This window comes from Gigantopelta aegis, chromosome 10 (assembly GCF_016097555.1).
Source record: "Gigantopelta aegis isolate Gae_Host chromosome 10, Gae_host_genome, whole genome shotgun sequence".
Taxonomy (NCBI): domain Eukaryota; kingdom Metazoa; phylum Mollusca; class Gastropoda; order Neomphalida; family Peltospiridae; genus Gigantopelta; species Gigantopelta aegis.
In genome coordinates this window covers 33,490,162-33,515,881 of record NC_054708.1, presented here as the reverse complement: position 1 = coordinate 33,515,881, position 25,720 = coordinate 33,490,162, and the positions used below count along the sequence as shown (strand labels likewise).

The 25,720-nt window shown below is 36.4% G+C and overlaps 1 protein-coding gene across 1 annotated transcript in view; it reads right to left on the bottom strand.

Moving 5' to 3' along the window:
• Positions 1-6,709: 6,709 nt before the first annotated feature.
• Positions 6,710-25,720, bottom strand: part of LOC121383475 (sodium- and chloride-dependent glycine transporter 2-like) — a 38,665-nt gene continuing 19,654 nt past the window's right edge. The window contains exons 8-15 of the mRNA XM_041513544.1: positions 18,313-18,416; positions 15,578-15,702; positions 14,075-14,187; positions 13,265-13,405; positions 12,209-12,308; positions 11,124-11,224; positions 9,137-9,316; positions 6,710-7,273 (exon numbers count right to left, since the gene is read on the bottom strand). Of these exons, the coding sequence (XP_041369478.1) occupies positions 7,124-7,273; positions 9,137-9,316; positions 11,124-11,224; positions 12,209-12,308; positions 13,265-13,405; positions 14,075-14,187; positions 15,578-15,702; positions 18,313-18,416 (1,014 nt within the window). The 3' untranslated portion in view covers positions 6,710-7,123. The remainder of the gene's footprint in view (positions 7,274-9,136; positions 9,317-11,123; positions 11,225-12,208; positions 12,309-13,264; positions 13,406-14,074; positions 14,188-15,577; positions 15,703-18,312; positions 18,417-25,720) is intronic.

Sequence of the window (25,720 nt, the reverse complement as noted above, 5' to 3'; positions counted from 1 at the left end):
TTTGTGCGCATGTGTGTGCGTGTGTGTGTTAGTTATTGTTCACCCGATAGGCCCCTATATTTGGTATCATTCGTGAAACATTGAATTCTAATTATTCAGTTATATATCGTATCATATGTGACAAAGAATTCTAGGAGACCCGTTATTATTTAGCATTTTGAACGAGGATGTAAAAACGCGTGGATATAGTAAGTATACTCACAACGACGCATGGCCGTATTTGGCTTAAAATAAGTGGGATGGCAATACAAAAATACTAGGACATAGTAATAAATTAAAAGCCTAGTTGTGGACGTAAACGTAAATCTACGACTAAATCATAATTCATATTACTACTAACAGTACATCTAATCAATAATAGTTTTAAGAATACATATTTCATTTTCTTTTGTCATTAAAATGCTCCTACTTCCGTAATTTTGTTTGCATGAAATAGATGCCACACACATCAAAAAACATATTTATAACCGGTATAATTGCTAGTCGCATACGTAGGCTAAACTTTGATGTTTTGTGAAATGGGGCCCCTATTCTAGAGCTTGTCCCTGTCCCCAACCCCGCTAGTATAAATACGGTTCTGTGATGGCAGACAATTTCTCCTCTGATGTTCAGTACTATTTTATAGTTATTATTATATAATAAAACTAAATGATTGTCGTTTTTTGTTGTTTTTTCGTTTTTTATTGTTTTTTGGCTGTGGTTTGTGTGTGTGTGTGTGCGTGTGTTTAAGTTGTGTGTGGCTTTTTTTGTTGTTGTTTTTTAAAAATAAAATGTACAATACAAGTACCTGCCAAATTCCGCCGTGATACATCGGTCTGTACGTTTTATCGGCAAAGCCATCTTTAGTCTCAACGTAGGCGAGTCTCCTCAAAAACAGGTTGTCGTCAGAAAAGATGCAGGCGTTCCTCAAATCGTTGAGCACAGCTTGGACGACGTCGGAGCCAAAGCTGCCAGGCTGTTTGTCTTTAGGTGGTGTCGGCGTCACCGCAACGACGACAACAGCGTGACACAGGAGGAAGGTGAAGGTGAGACCGTGCATGGTGATGCTCGCTCGTCGCTTGTTGGTGGTGGTTTTCTTAAAGAGGTGGGATTTTGTACAAGTCCTGTTAATCATATTCTGTCAAGTTATTGTTATTTATATATGGACTTGCTCGTAATTTCTAATTATTATACTTTGACAGAGCACAAAGCACCCTCCCCAACCCCCAACAAAAATAAAACGAGAGAGAGAGGAGAGAGGGAGAGAGAGAGAGAGAGAGAGAGAGAGAGAGGAGAGAGAGAGAGAAATGTTTTTTAAAATACAAAATAAACAATAAAATAAAAGTATATAATACGTAACATATGGATCGACACTTCCAAAGGTTTTCAATGGAAAAATAGTTTGTCAAAAAAAAAAAAAAGCCTACAAAATTGCCTTTAAAACATGTACTGATACACTACAAGTCAAATTATTAATCCAACTTGTTTTAAACGCTATAATTTAGGTTACACAATTAGAAATGTCCCCAAATTTGGGTCTACAAAATATATTAAATTTCTGTACAAATGTTAGCGAATCTTCTAAGACTTTTTTTTACCGTTTTGTCCTGTGTAAGGAAAGCTACTACCGTGTCACAAAGTAGAAGATGCCAAAAGAAAACTTAAACTATGCGGCCAGAGCTCATTACCTTCAAAACTTGCTAAGTGGATCTAACTAAACTCGCTCTTCTTTGTTATTCCGTAAATCCTCGTGTATACCATGTCATTCCTGCTGACTAAAACAACTGTGTTGATTTAGTTTTATAGACTATATACCTGATGTGTGTACCTGCTTTTATAGCGGGTCTCAACTGCATAGGCCTACGTGGTTTCCAACAGGGCAGCCAATATCTTTTTTAAAAAGTAATCCAATTTTTTTTCAGTGTCCGTTTCAGGGGGTTATTCGTGTCCTCTTTCAATATACTTTAAAATGCCATTTTCCGGTACCCATAATCATAAAGTAATAATTTGCATAATGTGACAGGAACACCCCACCCACACCTCTCAATGCATCTGAATATTACCCCATTTCAAACATCTATGTAAAATATCTAGTAGTCCATTTCCGCCCACGCTGAATGCCACTCCCGAATTTGGAACCTCCCTTAAAGACAACCAGGATCCGCTATATAGTAATCATTCCCTGGTAACTTTGGATATCAAGAAGCGCTTAGTTCTGATAAGAAAATACTGTTTGCTTAAACTGGCGGCTGGGGTGCGTGTGAAAGTGATTATATTTCCGTATCGAGTCATTCTATTTCTGCTTAATGATCATAACAGAGATGTACGAACGTCCTAAAACAAGACTGATTGTTATTAATTAGGTAACTTTTTTAACCAACGTTTTTCAATACAGATACACAGTGTGTTAAATTTAAATCAATTAATGGTGTTATGTAATACCGAGGATACTGCATTTAAATTTTGTGGATATACAAATTGCCTCGCCTCCTATCTATAAGAAGTGAATTTAGAGCGATAATTTACTGTACAGTAGTAGAGTAAATGGCGGTAACGATAGGGTTTTTTTTCTCATATTCAAACTAGCCATAGTTAACTCCGGTCACAGGGTTGTACGTGCATATTCAGAACAAGCGGTTGTAGCGCACACCTGTCATGGGCGCAGGTTCCGGCCTCGGCCGGGAGCACAATCAGCCCGATGGGGGTCGATAGCGGGCGGGGGCTAGCCAGTGTCCTCTAGTCCTGTTTTATATAAACAGGAACGGGCTAGAGGATACTCGAGCTAGTGAAGAAATAACCACAGGCCTGGAAAGAGGGATCTGCGATTCCGGAGCACCCGACCATACCTAGAAACATTAGTTGACCCAAAGTTTTTTTCTATTTTGTTTTTAAAAAACTATTATTATTATCATCAACATGTAGGTGAAAAGAGTGTATACGTAACATTTTATCGGGTCCCGTAGGGGTGAATGTAGTACCCCGAAAAACACACAAACCCTATAGTACCCATTTTGTTTGCGGCACGTTCTGTGAAACATTATTTTTAGGCCATGCTAGACAATATATTAATAGCCGTAGTTTAAAATGTACTGAGGTGTGTTAAACAAACATTCCTTTTTTCTGTTATATAATTCGTAGAATTTACATAAACTCCATTACTCTGGTATTTAAATACAGCCTAAAGCACTATAGGGCATAGTATGTTTAGAAACGGAATCACTCGTGACAAGATATGGTCCGACACCGTGAAACACGACGCTGTTTTCTCACAACTTTGTGGTTACACAGTTATCAGATTATTAAACACTGGACAAATTGTCGGGTTTCCTAGTTATGTGAAAGCGTCATCGCTGACGTCGTGATGTTATTATTTTTAAGAACTTAAACAACGAGAAAGGAGAAAAACATTTGTAGTCTAGACTGTTTAGACAAGCGACATAATAATGATAAAGACAACTACCTAATTCAGTTACATTTTAAAGGGACATACCCTAGTTTCAACATGTGAAAAATTAACACTAAGTTTAGTTAATCTACAAACGTGTAACACAATTGGATAAAGTTACAAGTGAGTGAAACGTGAGTCTATGACTTTGAAATAGTGAAATACCCTCTAAAATTAGACTAAAACTCGATTCCATAACTGTTATGTCTCAGACGCACGCGTGTTTTAAAAAATGAGAAATGCATTGTGTGATATTAAAAACACCGGGATGACCAAAAACATTTCGAATGTACAGAAATGGATAACCTAAACAATAAAATCTATGTAAAGTATGATTTCCGTTATCAAAAACGGCCCCAATAGTCAAAAATATGCCTTAGTGTTTAAAAAGTAGGGTATGTCCCTTTAATTATTCGGATGCACGTACATCTCTCTCTCCCCCTCCCTCCCTCTCTCTCTCTCTCTCTGTGTGTGTGTGTGTGTGTGTGTGTGTGTACAGTATCTTAAGGAGTAATATTCAGGGGTCTAATTGGTTAATTCACCAACTCTTGCAACTTTGCGATCTCGCTGTGCAGTGCAATAAGGCTTGCAATGTTTAAAAAAAGTTTGTTTTAACGACACCACTAGAGCACATTGATTTTTTATTAATAATCGGCTATTGGATGTCAAACATATGGTCATTTTGACAAAGTCATAGAGAGGAAACCCACTACATTTTTTCAACTAGTAGCAAGGGATCTTTTATAATATGCACCATCCCACAGACATGATACCACATCCTTTGATATACCAGTAGTGGTGCACTGGATGGAACGAGAAATAGCCCAATGGGCCCACAGACGGGGATTGATCCTAGACCAACCATGCATCAGGCAGACGCTTTACCACTGGGCTACGTCCCACCCCAACTTGCAACGAGTTGCTAACAAAATGGCTGCAAAATCAGACATGTTCACGTTATGTGTACCACGTCAAACAATCTTTTTGAAACCAATTGCTAACTTTTGAGGGCGTTCAATCATTTTTTAAATAATATCTATAACTAAAATGATCTAAAACATCACAATTCTTAAGCTGACTGCAATGTCATAGGGATACACACCAATCTATCTTTAAAGCGACAGACCAGTTTTTAAACACTAAGGCATATTTTTAAAATATTAGATCCCTTTTAATTAACAGAAATCATACTTCATTTTATTGTTTGAATTATCCATTTCCGTACATCCAAAGTGTTTCTGGTCATCCTGTTTTTAATATCAAAATTATTTTTTAAATGCATGTGCATCTGAGAAGTAACAATTACGGAGTCAAGTTTTAGTCTATTTGTAAGGGTATTTCACCGTTTCAACATCACAAACTCTTGTTTCACTCTATTGTAACTTTATCCAAATGTGGTACAGATTTGTAGATTAACTAAACTTAGTGTCCATTTTTACGAGTGGAAACTAGCATCTGCTCCTTTAAATAATCTAGAAGTAATGTTGCATTGTATAGACCAAATCTATAATGCCAACATGGTTGTGATAAATGGACAAGTCACATCCAGATTATCTGGTTATACCTGTAATATCACCAAAAGAGTAAGTTCCATATATTCATAAAATACAAATACATGTATCAACAAAGGTGTTTACTGCCCAGCAAAAAGTCTTCAATTTTAAATTTATTTAACCCAAAGATAGGTGGCCTAACAATGCACAAACATAAAATGCATCACCATAAAAACCTACATTACCCAGTTGGTGAAATTTGGTTAAATATCAGAGGGTGTTAGAATTCTGCATGGAAATGTTGATGTCAGTAGTAAATAATGCGAGTTCCACCCATTTTAAGGACACTGATAAGACTCAATGGGGATATGTAAAAACACACACGCAAACCATCTTCCACAGGAAATATATCAAAGGCCATGGTATGTAATTATCATGTCTATGTCTAAATATTTTTCATTTATTTTTTCAAATCATTTAATTTTGTATCCAGATGGAAAGCTATTATCAAAAATATATCTCGTTTTGTACCATAATACAAAACAATAAATGGTATTATCAAAGAGCTATATGAAACTTGAAATAAGTTAACAGTGGAGCAGGATATGCCCACCTTTCGCCAACACCTGATATTATCAGTTTTGACAGTGATTCATGAATGTATGTTGTTACAGCTATAGACAAAGATATATTCCACTTAACTCTTTCCTGTGCAAATTTTGATTTGTTAAACCAGTCATAGAGGTCCTCCTAGATGAAACACCTGATAGAAGTAATGGAGGTAATCACAACTTTGCCAAAATGCCAATTTATTCCTGCCTTGTGCCCATAGTTTTGATTACGACAAAACAGTTGTGTCATTCAGATGTACTGGCTTATTTGACCAGTATGATTATTTATTGTCAGAATATAAAAATGTACACAGAAGATGCTACAGAGTCCACCTGAGTCCACTGCAAGTCATAGAAAACAATACAGGGTACTCCAGAATGGTTCTTACAAGTCTAACCCCAATACTAATATTCAAATTGAGCAAATAATCAGGACCCAATATTGCATCTGCAATTATATTACAGAATAGGTTACGTCAAGAACATATCATCACTTAAAGTACAGGGACTAGTATATTTATATTACTCTGTGCACACACACACCCTTCCCATCCACGGTCACAAATAGAGTGACTTAAATTTAAAAGGACTGACCAGAGTTTTTAGCCATTACAAGACTTCTGTTTGTTCCCTCCAACAAAATAAACACATTCTGCTTTTTCCTATTTTTTAAAACACTATCTTACTGTAACATGTTTTAAATATAAAGCATTTTACGGATACCAGGGTAAATACATTTGGAATGACCTTTGTTAAAAATTATTTCAAATTTTATTTGGCAGTTGGAAAGAATAATAAAACATACCTACAAAATTATTTTAGTAAAAAATTGATATTGAGATACAACAAAACATTATGATGTCCAGAAATTAATTGGTTACAGAGATTTATAGGATATTAAATGAGCTTTCCCTTTTGTATCATGTTTATGGCCCGATTGAAATAATGGTGGAGAGTTTAATATCCCATTTATTACCCATAATAAATTTTAATTTATATTACTGATTTTGTTTGGTTGAAGTTCCAGTAAGATTGTAATGTGCCAATCAATGAAGTCATCATTTGACTATTGAAATGTTACATCTCACTTGACATTCTAGTGGGACGTAATATTTTGATATGAACCAACCATATGAGTAATATATTACTATTCTAAGCAAGAAAATGAAAGTAACTTGTAATTTTAATAATGTAAAAATATTTTATTTGTTAAAAACCTTTTAACATGGCTACAAACTGAGAATAGTCCCTTTAATAAGCTTCTCTATCTCCTTTCCTCCTTGAAAATACTGAAGTCCATGGAAACAAACATACAAGCATCAATTCGTAAACATCCCTTCAGTATTAAAATGCTTGTATGATCTCTATATAAAGGTCACCTTCTCAAAAACACTACTTTTAATATGGTAAATCCAATGCATGGTCTTTGCAGAAAGGTTTGACTGTATTCAACTATTGCAAAATCATTGAAATTTAATCAGACGGGTTATCACAATCTATTTTTGCAATATACATAACCTTTTATTTTCACCAAACTGTTTGTCACAATTTAATACTGCAGTATTATATATCCAATGTACAGTGGTCATTTATTACTAAGGTGTAGAAAATGTCTCAGATAGAACCATCACTGGTGGAGAACCAATGTTACTGAAATTATTTGTATTGAACTTTGCTCGTGCTTTACGATCTCCAAGAAGCCTTGGTCCCCAGTCTGCTGATGGCTGGCTCGTTCTTCGAATTGCCTAAAGAAGAAAAATCACATCTTAACAGAAAACATGATGGTTTTAATTTTATCAAAGTGCTCAATTCCTCTACTGGCTAAAGAATCAAGTCCACATACTAGTATCACTTGCTTTTCAAATTATATAGAGCTAGAAACAGGGAGTTCCTGCCAGTAATTCCCTCGGCACATTTGTATAATTCACTGAACAGACATGAGCAATATTATGAGCATATGAAACTGAAGATACTGACTTTTTATAACAGGAAAAAACATAATACATGTAAATGCTAGACTGACTGTGACCAAAACCATCACCTATAGTGTCAGGAAGATAACTGTACTACTTTTAGTCAATCCCACCCTACTGTCATTCAATCTTTGTGTTTTTCACTAACAATGAATTAAATATGTTTTACAATAAGAATGGTTTTGCAACCACATCATTACTGTTTCGGATACTGATAGCTAAGCATAATGGGCCAATTTTACAAAGCCTCCTATGTCTTATATGTATGTAACCATATACATTTATGATGCTTAAACACCTATTGTTGCTTTTTAAAAACAGATTTCGTAAATTTGGCCCAATATGCTTCGGTAACCATACTAATCATCATCGGTTAACTAGTTTTGTAGACTGGCAGTTATTGACATAAAGATGGCTGCATTCTCAGAAATGTATTTCTTTATTATTAATTTTTTTATATTAATTATATATTAGCCTCAAAATTAATTATGTGTAGCAGGCCTTTTCATCATAAAGTGACCTATCACTAGCGTCTCCACGAGTCTAAAATATTGGACTCGAGTACTCAAGGGTCAGAAGCGACCCAGTCACAAGTATCCGATATTTAACACTAGATGATAATGAGACTAAAGAATAAAGTAAAATAGTATTATGCATGTTAATTCCAGCGCTGGACATAAGATGCCAAATCATGCCATTGTATTATGTTCCACACATTCTCATAGCTCTATAATGTAACTGGCTGCAAGCATATGGCACAAATTACGTAAAAAAATAAATTAATTAAATGAGCTAAATGAGTGTTCTTCCTTGCACGGATACTAGAGTCCTGTGAATGGACTCAAGTCTTGCTAGACTCAGCACATGCCTGAGTACTCATGAAGACCCTTCCTATCACTATACATAAAAGTAACAGTGTGGATGCAAAACCTCTCTAACACCAAGTGTTCCCTTATTTCATTCACTTGAGTTTGTGTATGTGTGTGAGTGTATGTGTGTGAGTGTGTGTATGTGTGTGAGTGTGTGTATGTGTGCAAGTGTGTGTGTGTGTGTGTGTGTGTGTGTGTATGTGAGTGTATGTGTGTAGTGTGTGTATGTGTGTGTGTGTATGTTGGCTCATACATCAATTTAAAAAATGTCTGCTTTAGATGGAATGCTATATTGTGCCTATTACAAACATGTTTCAAGACTGTTTATCCAAGAACATGTTTATATGCATAACATATGTATCAGTTATGTTTTAAATAACTCTTCAACTAGTTGTGGCGTTACAGTAAAATACATTTTTTCTATATTGCAGTGATGGTATCCGTACAATCAGCCATAAAATCTGTATGCTGTACAAGTCGGTATTTTAACCGTACAAAATACGGCCAATCCGTACAAGTATGCAGCCCTGCCTTAGGAAGGGATAAGTTGGGCCACTGCCAAGCAGTACCTTACACTAGATAAAAAAGTGAATTTAAAACAAGGTTCAAATGAATTTTAACTGTAATTTTATCAACCAAGGAAACATTTTAAAACTGTTTTTAATTTTCTTTATTAAATTGAAAGCTGTAAACGATTCCTAGACTCTATTGTCAAATATCCCTAGAACACTATGACCACATGTGACTCAGCAGTTTGTCAACATACCATTATTAAGGTGGTGTTTGAATGAAAGTATTCTTTGAACACAGCGTGTGTGGCCATGATGGGAATTATCACTATGGATAAGAGTGCAATCAACCCGCCAAGCACATCGGCCCACAAAGGGAATGTTACATCGCCATATGAAGAGCTTCTCAAGTTTGCACACGTGAAGATAAGAATGACCTGTTAATGTTTAAAAAAATATATATATATACATAAACATATACAGACCAGGGCTCGTGCTTATAAAACTTAAAGTCTAGACTTTATTAAAGTCCAGACTTTAACATAATGCTATTTGAATGGCATTGTCATGATATCAAAGTCTAGACTTTAAGGTTTATAAGCACGGGGCCTAAGACCAATTTGATAAAACCTAGTTAGCATGTAAGTGTAAATCTACAACTAAACAACATTTAGTATTAGTAACAACAGTACAAGTAATATACCGTAGTTTGATGTGTTAATGTTTCGGGTTTTTTTTTTTCATCCTTACAATGCTCCATCTTCTGTAATGATTAAAGTTTCTGTGTGAAATAGAAGCCAAACACATGTAAACATATAACTGTTAATTACAAATGTAAACTTATGATGTTTTGTGAAATTGGCTACAGAACTAAAACAGATAGTGGTGTTATACATAAGGCTGGTAAGTACTGTGTTCGTAGCCCAGTACTGGCTCCCACCAGAGCAAGTTTTAACGACTCAATGGGTAGGTGTAAGGCCACTACATCGACATCTCACTAACTAACTTACTGTCCTGGACAGAGTCCTTAAACCTTAATTAGATATAAGCATGAAAATAAATTGAAATAAATGAATGAATAAAACTCTCTTTTTTAAGGACGACTGTTATTAAGGTCAACAACAGTCACTTTTCGCACCCTTGTTTCGGCTTCATATACAATAAATATAACATATTCAACAGTAATTTAACAAGCCTAGGTGGTGTAATGGTTAAGCCATCAAACTTATGGGCGATAGGTACTGGGTTCGCCTCCTGGTACCAGCTCCCAACCAAAACAAGTTTAATGGCTTAATGGGTAGGGGATGGGATGTAGCCCAGTTGTAACACACTTACTTGATGTGCAGTCGGGTTTAGGATCGATCCCCATCGGTGGGATCACTGGGCTATTTCTCGTTCCATCCAGTGCACCATGACTGGTATATCAAAGGATGTGGTATGTGCTGTCCTGTCTGTGGGGTGGTGCATATAAAAGATCCCTTACAACTAATTGGAAAATGTAGCGGATTTCCTCTCTAAGACTATTTGTCAAAACTAGACGATGATTAATAAATCAATGTGTTCTAGTGGTGTCGTTAAACAAAGCAAACTTTAACAATGGGTAAGTATAAGGCCACTACACTAACTTCTCTCTCACTAACCACTAACAAACCAACCACTAACCCACTGTCCTAGACAGACAGCCCAGATAGCTGAGGTGTGTTACCAGGACAGCATGCTTGAACCTTAAGTGGATATAAGCACGAAAATAGGTTTAAAATAAACAACAAGGAACAAACAAACAATTTTAACTTCAGATCAATATTTCATAAATAGTACAATTTTTTTAATTCCAAGATTTTCTTCAAACACAGTCAAGTGCATTAGTTAAGTTCAAACAAAAACATATTCAATCGCAATTTTACATTGGAATCATCATGCACCCAGTTTATTATTATTGTAAGAATTTGTTATTGGAATATCTATGTCATTCAAATTCCAAATTAGCTATATTATTATAATGCTTCGCTACATTAAAATAAAAATTGGTCTACTTCCCTTTTACTCAGGCAAAAGAGTTCCGAGAGAAGACAACGCAGTTTACATGTCGATATGTTTCTATTTTTCGTAATTTTAGACAAAATATTAAGTTTATGTTTTAAAAGGTTTCAGAGAACATCAGACATGATATGTGTCTATAGAAATGCTTTTTGAAGCACAACTAGCAAAAAAAACAAAAAAACAAATCAACACAAAATGTGTTACCGTAAGAATACAAGGGCAGATAAACTGCCAAAGGATAATCCAGATTTTGCTAGGCCGTTTGCCCAGCATCGACATAATGTCATCCAAGAATCGGTCAGCCCCTGTATGGATATAAAGAATTTCCACATTAAAACTACAAGTCCTGATTTCTTATCGTACAGCTTTCAGTTTAAAGTGTTCTAGCATATCATAACATACACATTTTAATTACATAATCAGCTGATTTTTTAGGGGCATGTGGCCCCTTCTTACCAAAACACTCTCATATGTGAACTGGGTACCCAAAAGTTCCTATGCATGTATTGTACAAGGTTTAATGGTAATGAGGGGAAAATCAAATAGTTTTTAAGAAATAAAAAATTTTCGTCATTTGTAAATGTTATGTGACAATTTGCAGAATTAATACTGTAAAGCATACAATATTAGCAATCTTAAATTTTAGCAAAATCCAAATAAGTGACATATTAGCAACATAAAACTTGAGTGATGTTAACATTATCAGACATTAAAAAAGTCAAGCTTTTAAGTTGTAGAATCAGCTGAAAGAATACTTCCGATATATTTGGACTTAATTTAGCTTACAAAGAATTAAATTTAGTACAAAACTGCAGTAGTGTCTGCTAACTATTGTTATTGTTTGCTATACTTATAGTTTAATCAATAGCATGTAACCACTGTTGTGTGCTTAGTAATCGACAACAAAACAGTTGCAAAAAGTTTCTCAAAACAGTCTTTTGCATGTCTCATTAATAAATTTATTGTCATGAAATATTAGTGTTTTGTATGGCCTAGCTAAATTCGCTAATATTTTATGCTCGCTAACATTTCCTGATTTACAGTATTTTCATGTCATCATCTTTGTCAAATTTCAACCATTTACAAACTTTGCAGCTGGTGCAGAGGAAACATTTTGTCCACAAATATACATCTATCCCTTTATCCATTTACTTACTGTCTGTCAATCTATCTTTTCCTCCCCACACCCCATCCCTCCATCCAGACAGACAATTATATAGAGATCAAGACAAATGCAAATACTGACAATGCAATGCACACAATGTCTGATATTTAAAGATATAACTTACCATAAATCCAGGATATTGCTAGGGTCTCCACAATAACAATAACAATCAGAGAATATGATGCTGCATAATTGTCAAAAAGCTGAAGAAGATACATTCCTCCCTAAGGGTAATAAAACACTGCATTAGTAACAAAAATAGAACATACATCACATTACACCAGGCTTTGGCATCAATGTTTACTTTTCTTCCAGATTAGTCCAGGAAGACAAAAATCTATATCAAACCACAGCTCCTATTGATGTTGTTCTACTTTCGTTCTTAAACAGAAAGCATTATGTATTCTTACAAGTGAGCAAGACCATATTCAGTCCGGTTTTTCATCCAATTCAGTCTGGAACTACACCCATATGATATGTATTATATATATGAAATGCATTGGTGGGGTGTTTTTAAAGAGAAAATACTAAAAATACACCCCATCACCCCTACCTCCAGACTGAACTGCTCCTAGCCTGTCTGCATTTTTTATATGTGGATTGAAGGCACCCCCCCTCCCCCCTCCCCACATCCCTATTCTAAAGCTGGAGTAGCCAGAATATACATTCCAACATCCACCACCCACTTCAAAGCAAACAGTATGGATCCCAAGGCTCAGATTCATTTTGTGAAGTTGGGGAAGCAATCTTATGTTTTTCGAAATTTATTCTTGATGCAAAAGCTAGCTAATAAGCAGTTCTGGACAACAGATATTGATATAAATTCTATAAATACTTGCAGATGGAAAGCAAAAGCTGCTGATGAACCTAATTATTAGAAAGCATATAATACCTGTGGACTTTGAGCAACAATTGCCTCATGCTCCCTTGTCAATTGTGAGCCTTGGATATGAATGAATATTTTGTTTCCTGCTCTGACCAATTCTTTGTAAAGTTCACAAGAACTTGGTTAATAATTCATCATAATGGTATCAGGACATTATTTTAGTATGACAAGAAATCATTATTATCATACAATAACTAGATTAATAACTGTCTCCCCTCCCACCTCCTAATCTTCGAAGTGCTGGCATCTTCATGCATTTTCAAATCTGGAAGCTAGTATCCTTGAAATACTTACCCTGGAGCAGAATGCGAGACCTGTGAGGCAAAAAAAGCTGGCTAATGCCAACAGGAGATAGGTGGAATAGCGAGGATTCTTTCGGAACACTTCTGGAAAACCATCCACCAAAGTGGTGTGGACTGTCGTCACAGTGACTATCTAAAACAATAGGTACAAGTTAGGAATGACATTGTATCATTTATTAAAGAAACAAGGTTCTTAGTCCTACAATATGATTCTCCAAACTGTTGTCGATATTTCCCGATATTCCACGTTTTTCATCCTCAGACACAATATTCAATGTATCCACCATGTATAGCCAACACATTTTCCTCCATTTCCCTCCCGAATCCCCAAGCCAACATGTACAACCTAGAACAGTAAAGTCAAGTGGAATCTATTCCCGCGCTACCTCCACTAAGGAGATTCAAATCAGGAACCTGTGTTAAAGTCCAGTGTCGTACTGACTATTTTCTGGCCGGGAGGTCTTCTATCTGTGCAAATGATAAAAAGGTATCTTACCCGGTAATCAACTTAAATTTCCCAAATTTCCCATTAATAAAACTGGCCTACACTATTGCATTTAATTAATATCAGTTGATGATGATTATATTGATAAAGTTAAATCAGCTACATAGCAGGTACGAGATGAACAAAAACTATAACAGCTTTTTGGCTCTAGCCGTCTCAAATGTGACATGTCATCAACTGAAACGGGGGCAAAACAACAACACAACAAAATAAAGCAACACAAAGAATAGAACTAATGAGAAACAAATGACCGTAATGGGTTTCAACAAGTAATTAACAGGCAACATGTACACAAACCTGTGTGCCAAGACCTAGAGTGAAAAGCATGGAAAAGAAGAGAATGGCCCACAGTTGAGACACGGGCAGTTTTGTAACCACTTCCGGATATACAACAAATGCTAAGCCAGCTCCTGAAAGAATGCATTGGACAAGTGGGATATGAAATAGGACATGAAATGGAAAGGACATTGTTTAACCACATCTAAAACACAAATATCTAGAGAAAGACAGAAGAAATCCACTGCCACCACCACATATACACTATTAGGCTACTCTTATTAATCAATTAGCAAATACATTTTTATATCAGCATATGCCATGGTTATTGTTATACCAGTCATGAAGCATTTTTTAAAACAATAATAAAATACCCTCTAAAACAGTGAATTTGATCTATTCACCGATGGGACTGAGAAAATAAACATCTCTTACTGAAAGCTCTACTACAGCTCACACTTTGCTGAAATGAAGATATTTTAATGTTGAAAAAATAACGATAATTGCAAAAATCTTAATCTTTAATGCAAAATCATTCATATTTCCTTTGAAATACACAATACAAGTGATGGTAGCAGTGAGTTTCTTCTGCCCATGATGATGTGTACATGAAGTTTGGCTGACTTAGCACCTAAACTTTCTCAGAAATGGAGCTACTGTGGAAAACATTTACCCCTTCAAGCAAAAAAAGCCATCACTACCATCAAAATGTTTAACACAGCTAGCCTGGCTTCTGAGAAGCAACCTGGACAAAATATGGCTATATTATTTAACACTGATACTTCTATTATTAAGCCATTTGATTTACAGCAGGGAGGAACTAAGTTTGTATCCCACTCGTTTTGATCTATCACTCTCTACCTGTCATTCTCATTATTTTAATATAAAAAAAACTTTCCAATTTCTCCCATGATTTCAATCTATTTTCACCTGGATCTGTCGGTTTTCTCCGAAACTGTCTTCAGAGAAGTCCACACCATCACCTACCTATCTCAATTTTCTCCACGGGTGCAATCTCTATGTAACTCTCTGCACCCACATGACATCCTCTTCCTCTGCCACTAATACAGCTGATCAGATCCACGGCACTAACTAACGACCGCCGGTAGTAGGGGAGTATAGTAGGTGGTTAGAACAGCCTCTTAAAGCCACAAGTAACCACTGAACACTCACCGAAGTGATCAGACTAAGCCCACAACTAAAATTGATGAGAAATGACAGGTGTGTGGCATAGATAGCCATTAAAGACAAGACCCATCACGGTTGGAGAGACAAGGACCAAGACGTGGAGGTGGACAGCCAAAGAAGTTGAAAAATAGGAGGAGCTGTCAGATCGGCAAGAAATAAGACTGAATTCAAAGGAGTGAAAAAAAACGGGACTGTGAGATAAAAGAAGAATTAAAAAAAGAAGTATTTCCTACACTCTGTACTCAGTGGGGAGGTGTAAACCGCCCACTATATAACCCTACAGTGCTCCACAACAGGTACAAGTATATTAAGTATGTTCTTAAAACTGATACGTACCACCTTCGGCGACCTCTGAGATTGGCTTTCCAAGTTCAAACGCCATGTAGCCAATGATTGTGAATATAACCAGTCCTGCGAATATGCTGGTCAACCAGTCGATGATTGTCACAATGATGGCATCACTGTGAAATAACAAATCTACACACATTATTATAGTCAACAATTAATGTGTACTGTACTTTATTTCTGGTTGTCACATGAAGTTCTGTCTGCACCTTCGCAAATGTATATTTTATATAAAAACATAGAAAATAAATAATTTGATAATTTGAAAATACTGATGTAAGTAAGTACCGGTAAATAAATAAATAAAATAGTAAATAAATAAATACATTGAATAACAAATAAATAAATAGGTTTTTTTTAGTTACAGTGAAACCCTGCTATTAAACCACCCACGAGACTTATTAAATATGATCTTAAGAGCAGGGTGGTCTTATTAGTGGGTTACTATCTTTGTATGTTGATTCCAAATTATATACAATTATAACATAATTATTTGAATTATTTATAGTGAGCACTAAAATAGAATTAAGAACTAATGTCAATATGAATTTATAAATACTGAATATTAGTCAAATTATATGAAAAACATGTCTATTGTCTATTGTTGAATTTGACATTTCTAATAACGATGTTACATATAAAAGTATATCGAAATAGTGATTGTATGACTACAATATTCATGTTTTATTTTCAACGCTTTGACACAACCTGCTCAAAATACACAAACTCACTTTGTCTCTAAATATCACTTGTTTTGTTACCTATTGGATTAGTCGGTCACCTTGATGGAGCGATATTCCAATTAACAATTAACACATGTGGAGGCAACTTCAGAGTAATCAATGTTCTGAGCTGGGCATTAAAAGTAGTTGCAGTGATGCTCTTCTTAATAAGTTAAATAATTTGTATAGTCAGTGTGTTTCTTTATAACTGTATTTAATTAGCTGTAATCACAATGTGTGCAGGGACCGGCCTCGGTGGCGCAGTGGTTAAGCCATCGGACTACAGGCTGGTAGGTACAGGGTTCGCAGCCCGGTACCGGCTCCAACCCAGAGCGAGTTCTTAAGGGCTCAATGGGTAGTTGTAAGGCCACTACACCTTCTTCTCTTTCACTAACCACTAACCAACTAACAACTAACCCACTGTCCTGGACAGGTGTGCCCAGGACAGCGTGCTTGAACCTTAATTGAATATAAGCACAAAAATAAGTTGAAATCAAATCAATGTGTCCAGGCTTGTGGGTGACATGACTGACTGCAGTATGAAAACACCGCTCTTTAATATTAACTAGGTGATAATGTTTTCCGGAAACTAAAAGTCCCGGTATCCTTTTTATGCTCCACAGATTAAACTAACATGATTACTCTTTGACTGTACTACCTGTCATTTGTTAACAATCAGCAAGAACAAAGAAACCATTAGATGCGTGACTTTTCAACACTTGTGTAAACGAAAAATACTGAAAATTTGCTATCATAATATGGTTGCTTTGATGGGGTGAAAATGCACTAAAAACTACTATTGGGACTGACTTTACTGGTCGTAATCCACAATAACGAGGTGGTCTTAATACTGTGGTAGTTTTTACCTGTAAACTGAATAACAAAAGTCAAATACAGAAACTTTTTTTGATCTATTTTTATACTAGTACCATATATGGTACACTAGAAGTAAAATTATGCAAGTTTAACAACAATTGGTTCTGTGGTAATTATGTCCTGTCTGAGGGAAAGTGCATATATAAAAGATCCCTTTCCGCTAAGGTGGACAACAGACGCATGCTGCACCATAGTTTTGGCTTTGTATACAATAAATATTTTGATATGTTCTCTTTGAGTAATGGTACTTTCTTCTTCTTTCATCTTTTTAACATTAAATTTAATATTCTGTGCAAAATTATGAAACGTAAAAACATACAGACGTGTTCATATAAATATGGAAATCAGAACTATTTTAACAGGGTTGATTGTGATGGTTTTTCCTTTAATTTGGTTAAGCATAACCTTAAACTAGTGTAATTAAACCAGTTTAAAATGTAAGTGTGAATGCAAACTGTTTTAGTTAAACTAGTATAAGGTGAAAGTGACACTGATGTCAAAATCAGAAAATGCAGTAAGTGCATTGTTGTTTTGATGCCATGTGCAAGTCCAGATAACTACACTTCAGCTGTATACTGGTTTAGCTATTATATGTGTGAATGCTTGTCATTTCCATCCAAAATTGTTTTAGCTAAACAAGTATAGTTAAATCAGTTTAACTTGTGTAAGTGTGAACACAGCTATAGTAATAATGTAGCTGTTTTTAATATGAATGCTATCACTTTGCTTCTGCCTATAAAAACAATTGGGTGCATGACGCTCTTGTTTACAGAATGCTGAAAAACTTCCAATGCAAAATTAATTTTGGAAACGTTTGTTTGATGTTAATAATTAATGCAATAAACTGTGATTGAAGAAAACATACTTTTAAAACCTGTACCAGTTACAAAACATGGAGATAATGTGAACTTACGGTAAGATATTTTATATTTATTTTGTACAAAGTGAAAATATGGTGCGAAAAGTACCTGTCAGTGACATTAATAGGAAAATGTAGCCGGTTTCCTCTATTACTAGATGTTACAATTATCAAATGTTTGACATCCAATAGCTGATGATTAATGAATCAATGTACTCTGATGGTGTCGTTAAACAAACACTAACTTTGAACGTTGTCTTAAAACTCACTTAAAACAGTTGTTGTGGTATTTATTGTAGCTAGCCAGAGTAATGAGTCCTCCCATACCAGGTGATAGAGAAAAGAAAACCTGAACAGCAGCATCACTCCAAACCTGAAATGTTGAGAACAAGCATTCTGAGAGTACTGCTAAAGCAATACATTGTCCCCTACCAAGCCCTACACATTTTCATATCTCCTAAGTTAAAGGGCCATAACTCTGTCAAAAATGGGTAATTTGCCATGAAAGTCAAACATAATCTGTATCAGTACATGATGGACAGACGGACAGGCAGATGGACAGGCAGATGGACAGACAGACAGAATGACAGAGATGGAAGTAGAACTTGCGCAGAAGAATTCCATCAATGGAGGGGAGCTAACTTATTTTCAGTCATGTGTTATAGTCCTATCCAGTTGGCCCGGTAAGGGACTTAAAAAACAAAAAAACAAATCTAAAACAATTCAAGCTTTCTTCCTACAACATACAGTACACGAACCAACCATAGTGGCAATATCGGAAATCGGCTCGGCGGTTTCGGCGGTTTCGGAAAAAAACCCATGTTTCCAAACATTCGCCGATCGGCGGATCGTCAATTTTGTAAAATATTTATTTCAACAAGAATTACGTTTGCACTTCATCCAACGCGTAGAACTGTTCATTAGGATTATATTGACCATGTTTACATGCACATTGTTATTAACAGCTTCAAGTCATAAAAGTGAAACACCAATTTTTAAAAATAAATAAATAGTAAAACTGACTTACATGCAACTTGCGTCAGCTGTGGAAGAATTCATTATATATGATGGGGGATCAGTTTGACTTTTCGATGTGCCACCGATTTAAAAAAAAAAAATGGGGAGGGGGGTGGTTTGAGGGACGGATGTTTAAAACCAAATTGGCTATAGACTATTTTGTTCCACACCAGTAACAACTTGCTGCGATTCTGCAAATTCGCACCGGTCACTTTGCTGCGAATCTGTGACCTCTTTATCTGTCGGTTGTTGTTAACTGCCGATATGTTATAAATTTAATTTAATTAAAAAAAACAAAAAAAAAAAAAAAACAACCTTGTATGCCGCAGCGTTGACATACGTTTTAAAAGCAGAATTATTAAATTATTATCCTAAAACTTCTGTTATTGATATATTCCGATTGGCATCTTAAATCATTCACTCTATACTGACTATAATAAATTTTAAAACCAAAACACATGATGTAATTTAACTGACCGACAACCCTTGTAGACAGCTGAAAAAGGAAAAGTATAATGGAAAAGGAGCGTCACTGCATGTGTGTGTGTGTGTGTGTGTGTGGGGGGGGGGGGTGTATTGCGGTTTTGAGAGAAAAGAAGTGAAATCGACAAATAAATGTGCACGTGGCTTGCATTTTATTTGTATTATTATTACATGTATTATTATTTAGGGTGTTTTTTAAAATTATTTTCTTTTTCTGTTTTTGCCAATGCAGGCGCGTATGAAATAATGTTAGCGGGGGGGTGTCTAGACTGACGAGCTATGTTTATGGGGGGGGGGGGTTACAAAACAATGTACACAGGCGCATTTGCAGAACATTGAGTACCGGTGTCTAGACTGGTGAGATGTTTTTAGGGAATGTCGGGTCATGCTTCGCAAAAAAGTTTTTTTTTTAAAGAAAATTCGGGAAGGGGGAGGGTAGACCCTGAAGCACACCCCTGTGCACACGCGCCTGCAATATAATTATGTTTGCGGCTTAATTTACCAAGGGCCCAAACGATCGCGGGTCTGCAAGCTGCTTTGTTAATCGATTTCCAAAAGGAACTAGTGTTCAGGTTTTATTTGAGGCTGTTTTTATTGTGGATATATTCCCGCTAGCCCCCATTTACATTTTCTTCACCATCTGTAACAATAGCATTATACATGTATGTTTACCACCGATTTGACAAATGATCGTTAGTCATTTCGTCTGTGTTGGGAGTGATTTTCGATAGGAACGTACGCAAGCACGTGGTAACAATATCCGGGTGTGGGGGTTTGGAGCACAATCTCTAATGGAGGGGGCTCAGTCTCTAGTGGGGGAGGGAACAGAAGCCAATTTTAAAAAATCTGTATTTATATATAGGACAAAAAAAAAAAAAAACGTACATATTCGTCCACAAGTGTGTGCTACATGTGCCTGGAAGAGGTTTTATATGGAGATGTTGTTGCTGCAAATATGTTATATCTAACCCCATTTACCTTTTCACTAGCTGTACCAATATCATTCTGTGTACCGTCGATTTGACCAACGATCTCAACGATCGCCGTTTGTTTGTGTGCTGATTTGTCAATATGAGAGTTGGCGTGATTTCCAAAAGGAACGTTGGTAAAGGTTGTATCTGGGGCTGTTGTTGTTGTTGCAAGAATATTCTCTCTAGCCACCATTTACCCTTTCTGCTCTAGCTGTACCAATATCATGTTTACCGCCGAGTTGTCCAACGATCCGAACCATCGTTTCGTCTGCGAGCTGTTTTATTTAATTAATGTGAGTTAGCGTCATTTCCTAAAGGATCTTGGATACAGGTTTTATCTGGTGCTGTTGTTATGGGCCCGGTATATCATCTCTAACCCCCAATTACAGTTTCTCTACTAGCTGTATCAATAACATTGTATACTTGTTTACCGCCGATTTGACCAACGATCGCCGATCGTTTGTGTGTTACTTTGTTAATATGTGAGCTGGCGTAATTTCAAAAAGGAACTTGGGTACAGGTTTTATCTGGGGCTGTTATTGTTACTGGTGTATTCTCTCTAGCCACCATTTACCCTTTCTCCACTTGCTGTATCAATAACATTGTATACTTGTTTACCGCCGATTTGACCAACGATCGCCGATCGTTTGTGTGCTGCTTTGTTAATATGTGAGCTGGCATAATTTCAAAAAGGAACTTGTGTACCGGTTTTATCTGTGACTGTTGTTGTTACTGGTGTATTCTCTCTAGCCACCATTTACCCTTTCTCCACTTGCTGTACAAATATTATGTTTACCGCCGATTTGACCAACGATCACCTGTTGTTTCGTTTCATAACTCCTGTTAATAGTTATTGTGAGCTGGCGTGATTTCCAAAAGAAACTTGGGTACCTGATTTATCTGGGACTGTTGTTGTTGTGCGGGTATGTATATATATATATCCCTCAGTTACCTGTGTTCCAATAGCTGTACCAGTATGCTTACTAGTATATCTTTTTTACCAACGGTCCTATGTTATTTTGTCTAGGAGCTTTCTTTTAATAACTCAAAACGTGTCAGCAATTACAAAAGGATCGAGTGCGGGTTTTATATAGGGCTGTCATTTACATGTTCATTTGATTTTGATTTGGAAAAACGTGTAATCATAAAATATGCCATTTCTCTCCAATAACCGTACATGCACATTTGTGCGTTTACCAACCCGATTTACGAAAGTAATTTGGGTGCAGGTTTGTCTGGTGTGTGTGACCCCCCCCCCCCCCCCCCCCCCCCCCCCCCCCGTCCACACACACACAGATAGAGGAGTTCTGGGGTTATTTCAGGTGTTATTTACTTTTATTTTATTTTTATTAAGTTCTTTTTCTTCAAATATATCAGTTTTGACTTTGATTAGTATTTACAATATTGTGACGATTTAAAAAACAACAACAAAAAACCCAAACAACAACAACATTTTAATTCAAATTTTGTCTCGCAGCTGTTCCTTTTTAAGCACATAAAATTCAGTGCAGCGGGAGTGGAGAAACAACAGCAGTCTGAAGATTGGATTCATCCACGCTATATTTATTGTTTTATATTTTCACTTTCTGGGACCCCCCCCCCCCCCCCCCCATAGGTGTTTAATACAGTAAGTTCAAAAATAAAATAATACGGCAGATGAAATAAGACCTTTATAACTTAGTATCTAGCATATTTTCCGACTGTATTTATGAATAATGAAATCAAATATCCTAGAATTCATCTACTCACATACTGAATTAAAACTGTGTAGCATAGTACCTAGGTCCCCATCATCGAACAAAATGTGTTACAGGCTTAAAAGCAAAAATAATAACAATTATATACAATTATGCTCCCCACAACCTAACCACAATCCGAAGTATACAAAACATTTCTCTTTTACGGTCTTGTTTTGCCTGCCTTACAGCAAACCACCAGACGTTTCGAATACACAGACTCCAGACGTCTCGAATACACAGACTCTCAAAGGAAGCAAATCACCACACCGTGCATGGGTGTTAATTCCCTCTTTTCCACGTGTTATATGGGATGGCCGGTAATTGTAAAAGGTGGGAGAAAATAGGTGTAATTGGGCCGGCGATGAGGCACAACTAGGCCAGTTGGTTCTATCACATAAAGAAAGTACTAGTATATCAGGCCCATACGCGGGCTTTTTAATGGGGCGGGGGGTGGAGGTGCGAATTCCTCGTGCTGGGACCAACAATGGGTAAGACTCGATAAGAATAACGTTATCTAAATTTGATAGAAAAAAAACTGTAGATCTTTGGTTAAAAAATTTTTTAATAATAATAATTTTTAAAAATCGACACCATATGCGCACGGTATCAACCGATGGTAAATATATACATGGAAGATGACGCTACGGTACTACATATAGAAACTGAAATTTTAGATGTGTACTCTGCTTTAATAAAAAAAAAGCCTACTTATATCCGCGCCTGGATTTTATTTATATACATGTAATTGTGATCTATCAGCAGTGATGACAGTAAATTGTCCTATCTTCCTAGAAAAATCAATCAGTCAATCAATAAAGTAAAAAATAAATGAGATGACGAAGATTGGTTTCATCCACACTTCATTTATTTTGTTTTTAATGTATGATATTTGGACTGTCTTTGGATTTCTTTTTCTTTTTCAGGTATTTAATACAGTAAGTTCAAAGCCAAATAATAAGAAGACAAAGAAGAAAGACCGTTACAGTAGTGTCTGATATATTTTATGTATTTGTAGAATAAAATAAAATTATCAAGATATATTAACCAAAAATGCATTTAATGGTTAAAGAATTTAACCCACCCCAATAATGAATAATTAAATTAAATATCCCAGAATGCACCCACAGACATCTTGAATTAACAAAAAAGAGAGAAGAAAGTCAGTACATCATTTATGTGGCATGTAATCGGAGGGAACTTTATTTTCACCAAAGTGAGTTACAGACTATTCCTACCCTCACCCCGAAAAAAAAAAACCCTCCACCCAATAATTATTTACCATTATTCTACCCACAACTGATACTGCCACAACCCCACCCCCGGTCCTTTTTCTGACCCAAGTAGAAGCGTACGTCTCTTCTTATCATCGGAACGAATACTACAATTGCAATGCCTTCACCCCCCACCCCCACCCCCCACCCCCCAGTATGGTCATTTTTTAAAATAACCCTATAAATGTAGAACTCCACCAAACTCATAAATGTTAACAATGTTATACTGTTTGCTTGGTGAACAGTTCTAAAATACGCCAAAATTCCTTCAAGAAGGGGCGGGATTTAGCTCAGTCAATTGAGCGCTCGCTTGAGGTGTTTGCGTCGCAGGATCGAACCACCTGTGTGTGTGTGTGTGTGTGTGTGTGTGTGTGTGTGTGTGGGTGTGTATAGGTGTGCGCCCCCTCCTCCCCCTCCCTTTTGGCAGCTTCCTACGGCCACTGCTGGGTTAGCCTAATATATTTTTAATTGTGCTGTTCTAAGTCAAATTTTAATATATTTTTCAATTTTTTTTTCTTTGAAGTCATTTAATATTTGGTTTTAATAATTTCTCTTAACTAATGGTTACACAGTGATTAATTTTTGAACAACTGGCCCGATTTGCATGCTTGGCAACGGTCGATTCAACCGATTGTCACATACAATGAAGGTGGCATGCTGCAACAGTGTGACGTCATCTGATCTCTCTCTCTCTCTCACACACACACACACACGATTAGACCATACTGCTCGGGGAGATCAAACATCGAAACAAACGGAGCCCATGATTTTGTTTATTCAAATTATTGCATTGACTTTTTAAAATCACCCCTAAAAACGTAGTTAGTATTATTTAGCACAATTAATTTATTAATTTATATCCAAAAGATAATAATTATTGCGAAGACTAATCGTCGAACAGTGCACTGGCTAGTACTTAATCCATTATGGTGACCCAGACAATGTTAGAACTGTCCCTGATACAAGACGCACGAGCTGCTTGAGAAATATACATCGTTTTAGTTTTGACTTGGGCTTGTAGGTCAAAGAAAAGGCCGACATGAAATTGAGAACGTTTTATCATCTAAGCCAAATCGCAGTTATTTTCGTGTTACTACGTAATATTTGTAAAGTTTGTTTGTTTTATTTAACGACGCCACTAGAGCACATTGATTTTTTTTATCTTATCATCGGCTATTGGACGTCAAACATATGGTCATTCTGACAATATTTTATGTTTTTTAGAGGAAACCCGCTGGCGCCACATAGGCTACTCTTTTTACGATAGGCAGCAAGGGATCTTTTATTTGTGCTTCCCACAGACAGAATAGCACAAACCATGGCCTTTGTTGAACCAGTTATGGATCACTGGTTGGTGCAAGTGGTTTACACCTACCCATTGAGCCCCGCGGAGCACTCACTCAGGGTTTGGAGTCGGTATCTGGATTAAAAATCCCATGCCTCGACTGGGATCCGAACCCAGTACCTACCAGCCTGTAGACCGATGGCCTAACCACGACGCCACCGAAGCCGGTACATAATATTTATTTATATTACTCGTTTTTACTGTGGTGTTCTTTAAAAATTTAACATTTATGAACATTTATCTGTACTTTAATATTGTTAGAAGTTAAAGTGCATTGTTTAATGACACCACTAGAATGCATTGATCATAGGCTATTGGATGTCAAACACCACGTTGTCATCAGAAGAAACCCCGCTACATTTTTTTTCTGATGCAGCAAGGGATCTTTTTTATGTTCTTTCCCACAGACAGGAAAATACATATGACAGCCTTTGACCAGATGTGGTGCACTAGTTGGAACGAGAAAAAAAAATCCAATCAGGTGAATGGATACACCGAGGTGGTTCGATCATGCGACCCAAGCACCGCAAGCGAGCACTCAACCGATGCCTCAAGATATTGAGTTGAAATATTGTGTACTTTTATTCTTAATTTATTTAGTATTTTTGTACTTACAATTTTGAATCAGTTGCTATTTTAACAATATTTGTCCTAATGCCTACAATTTTTACTAAATGTGGCAATTGGTGTGTGTGTGTGTGTGTGTGTGTGTGTGTGTGTGTGTGTGTGTGTGTGAAACAAAGTGAATATTTCCTTTTCTGAACAGATCGGGCCCTTTAAGGGCCACTATGGGCAACCTAGGGAGACATCTTAACTCCAACAAGGTTCCAGTAACGAGCTACTCTCGGCAT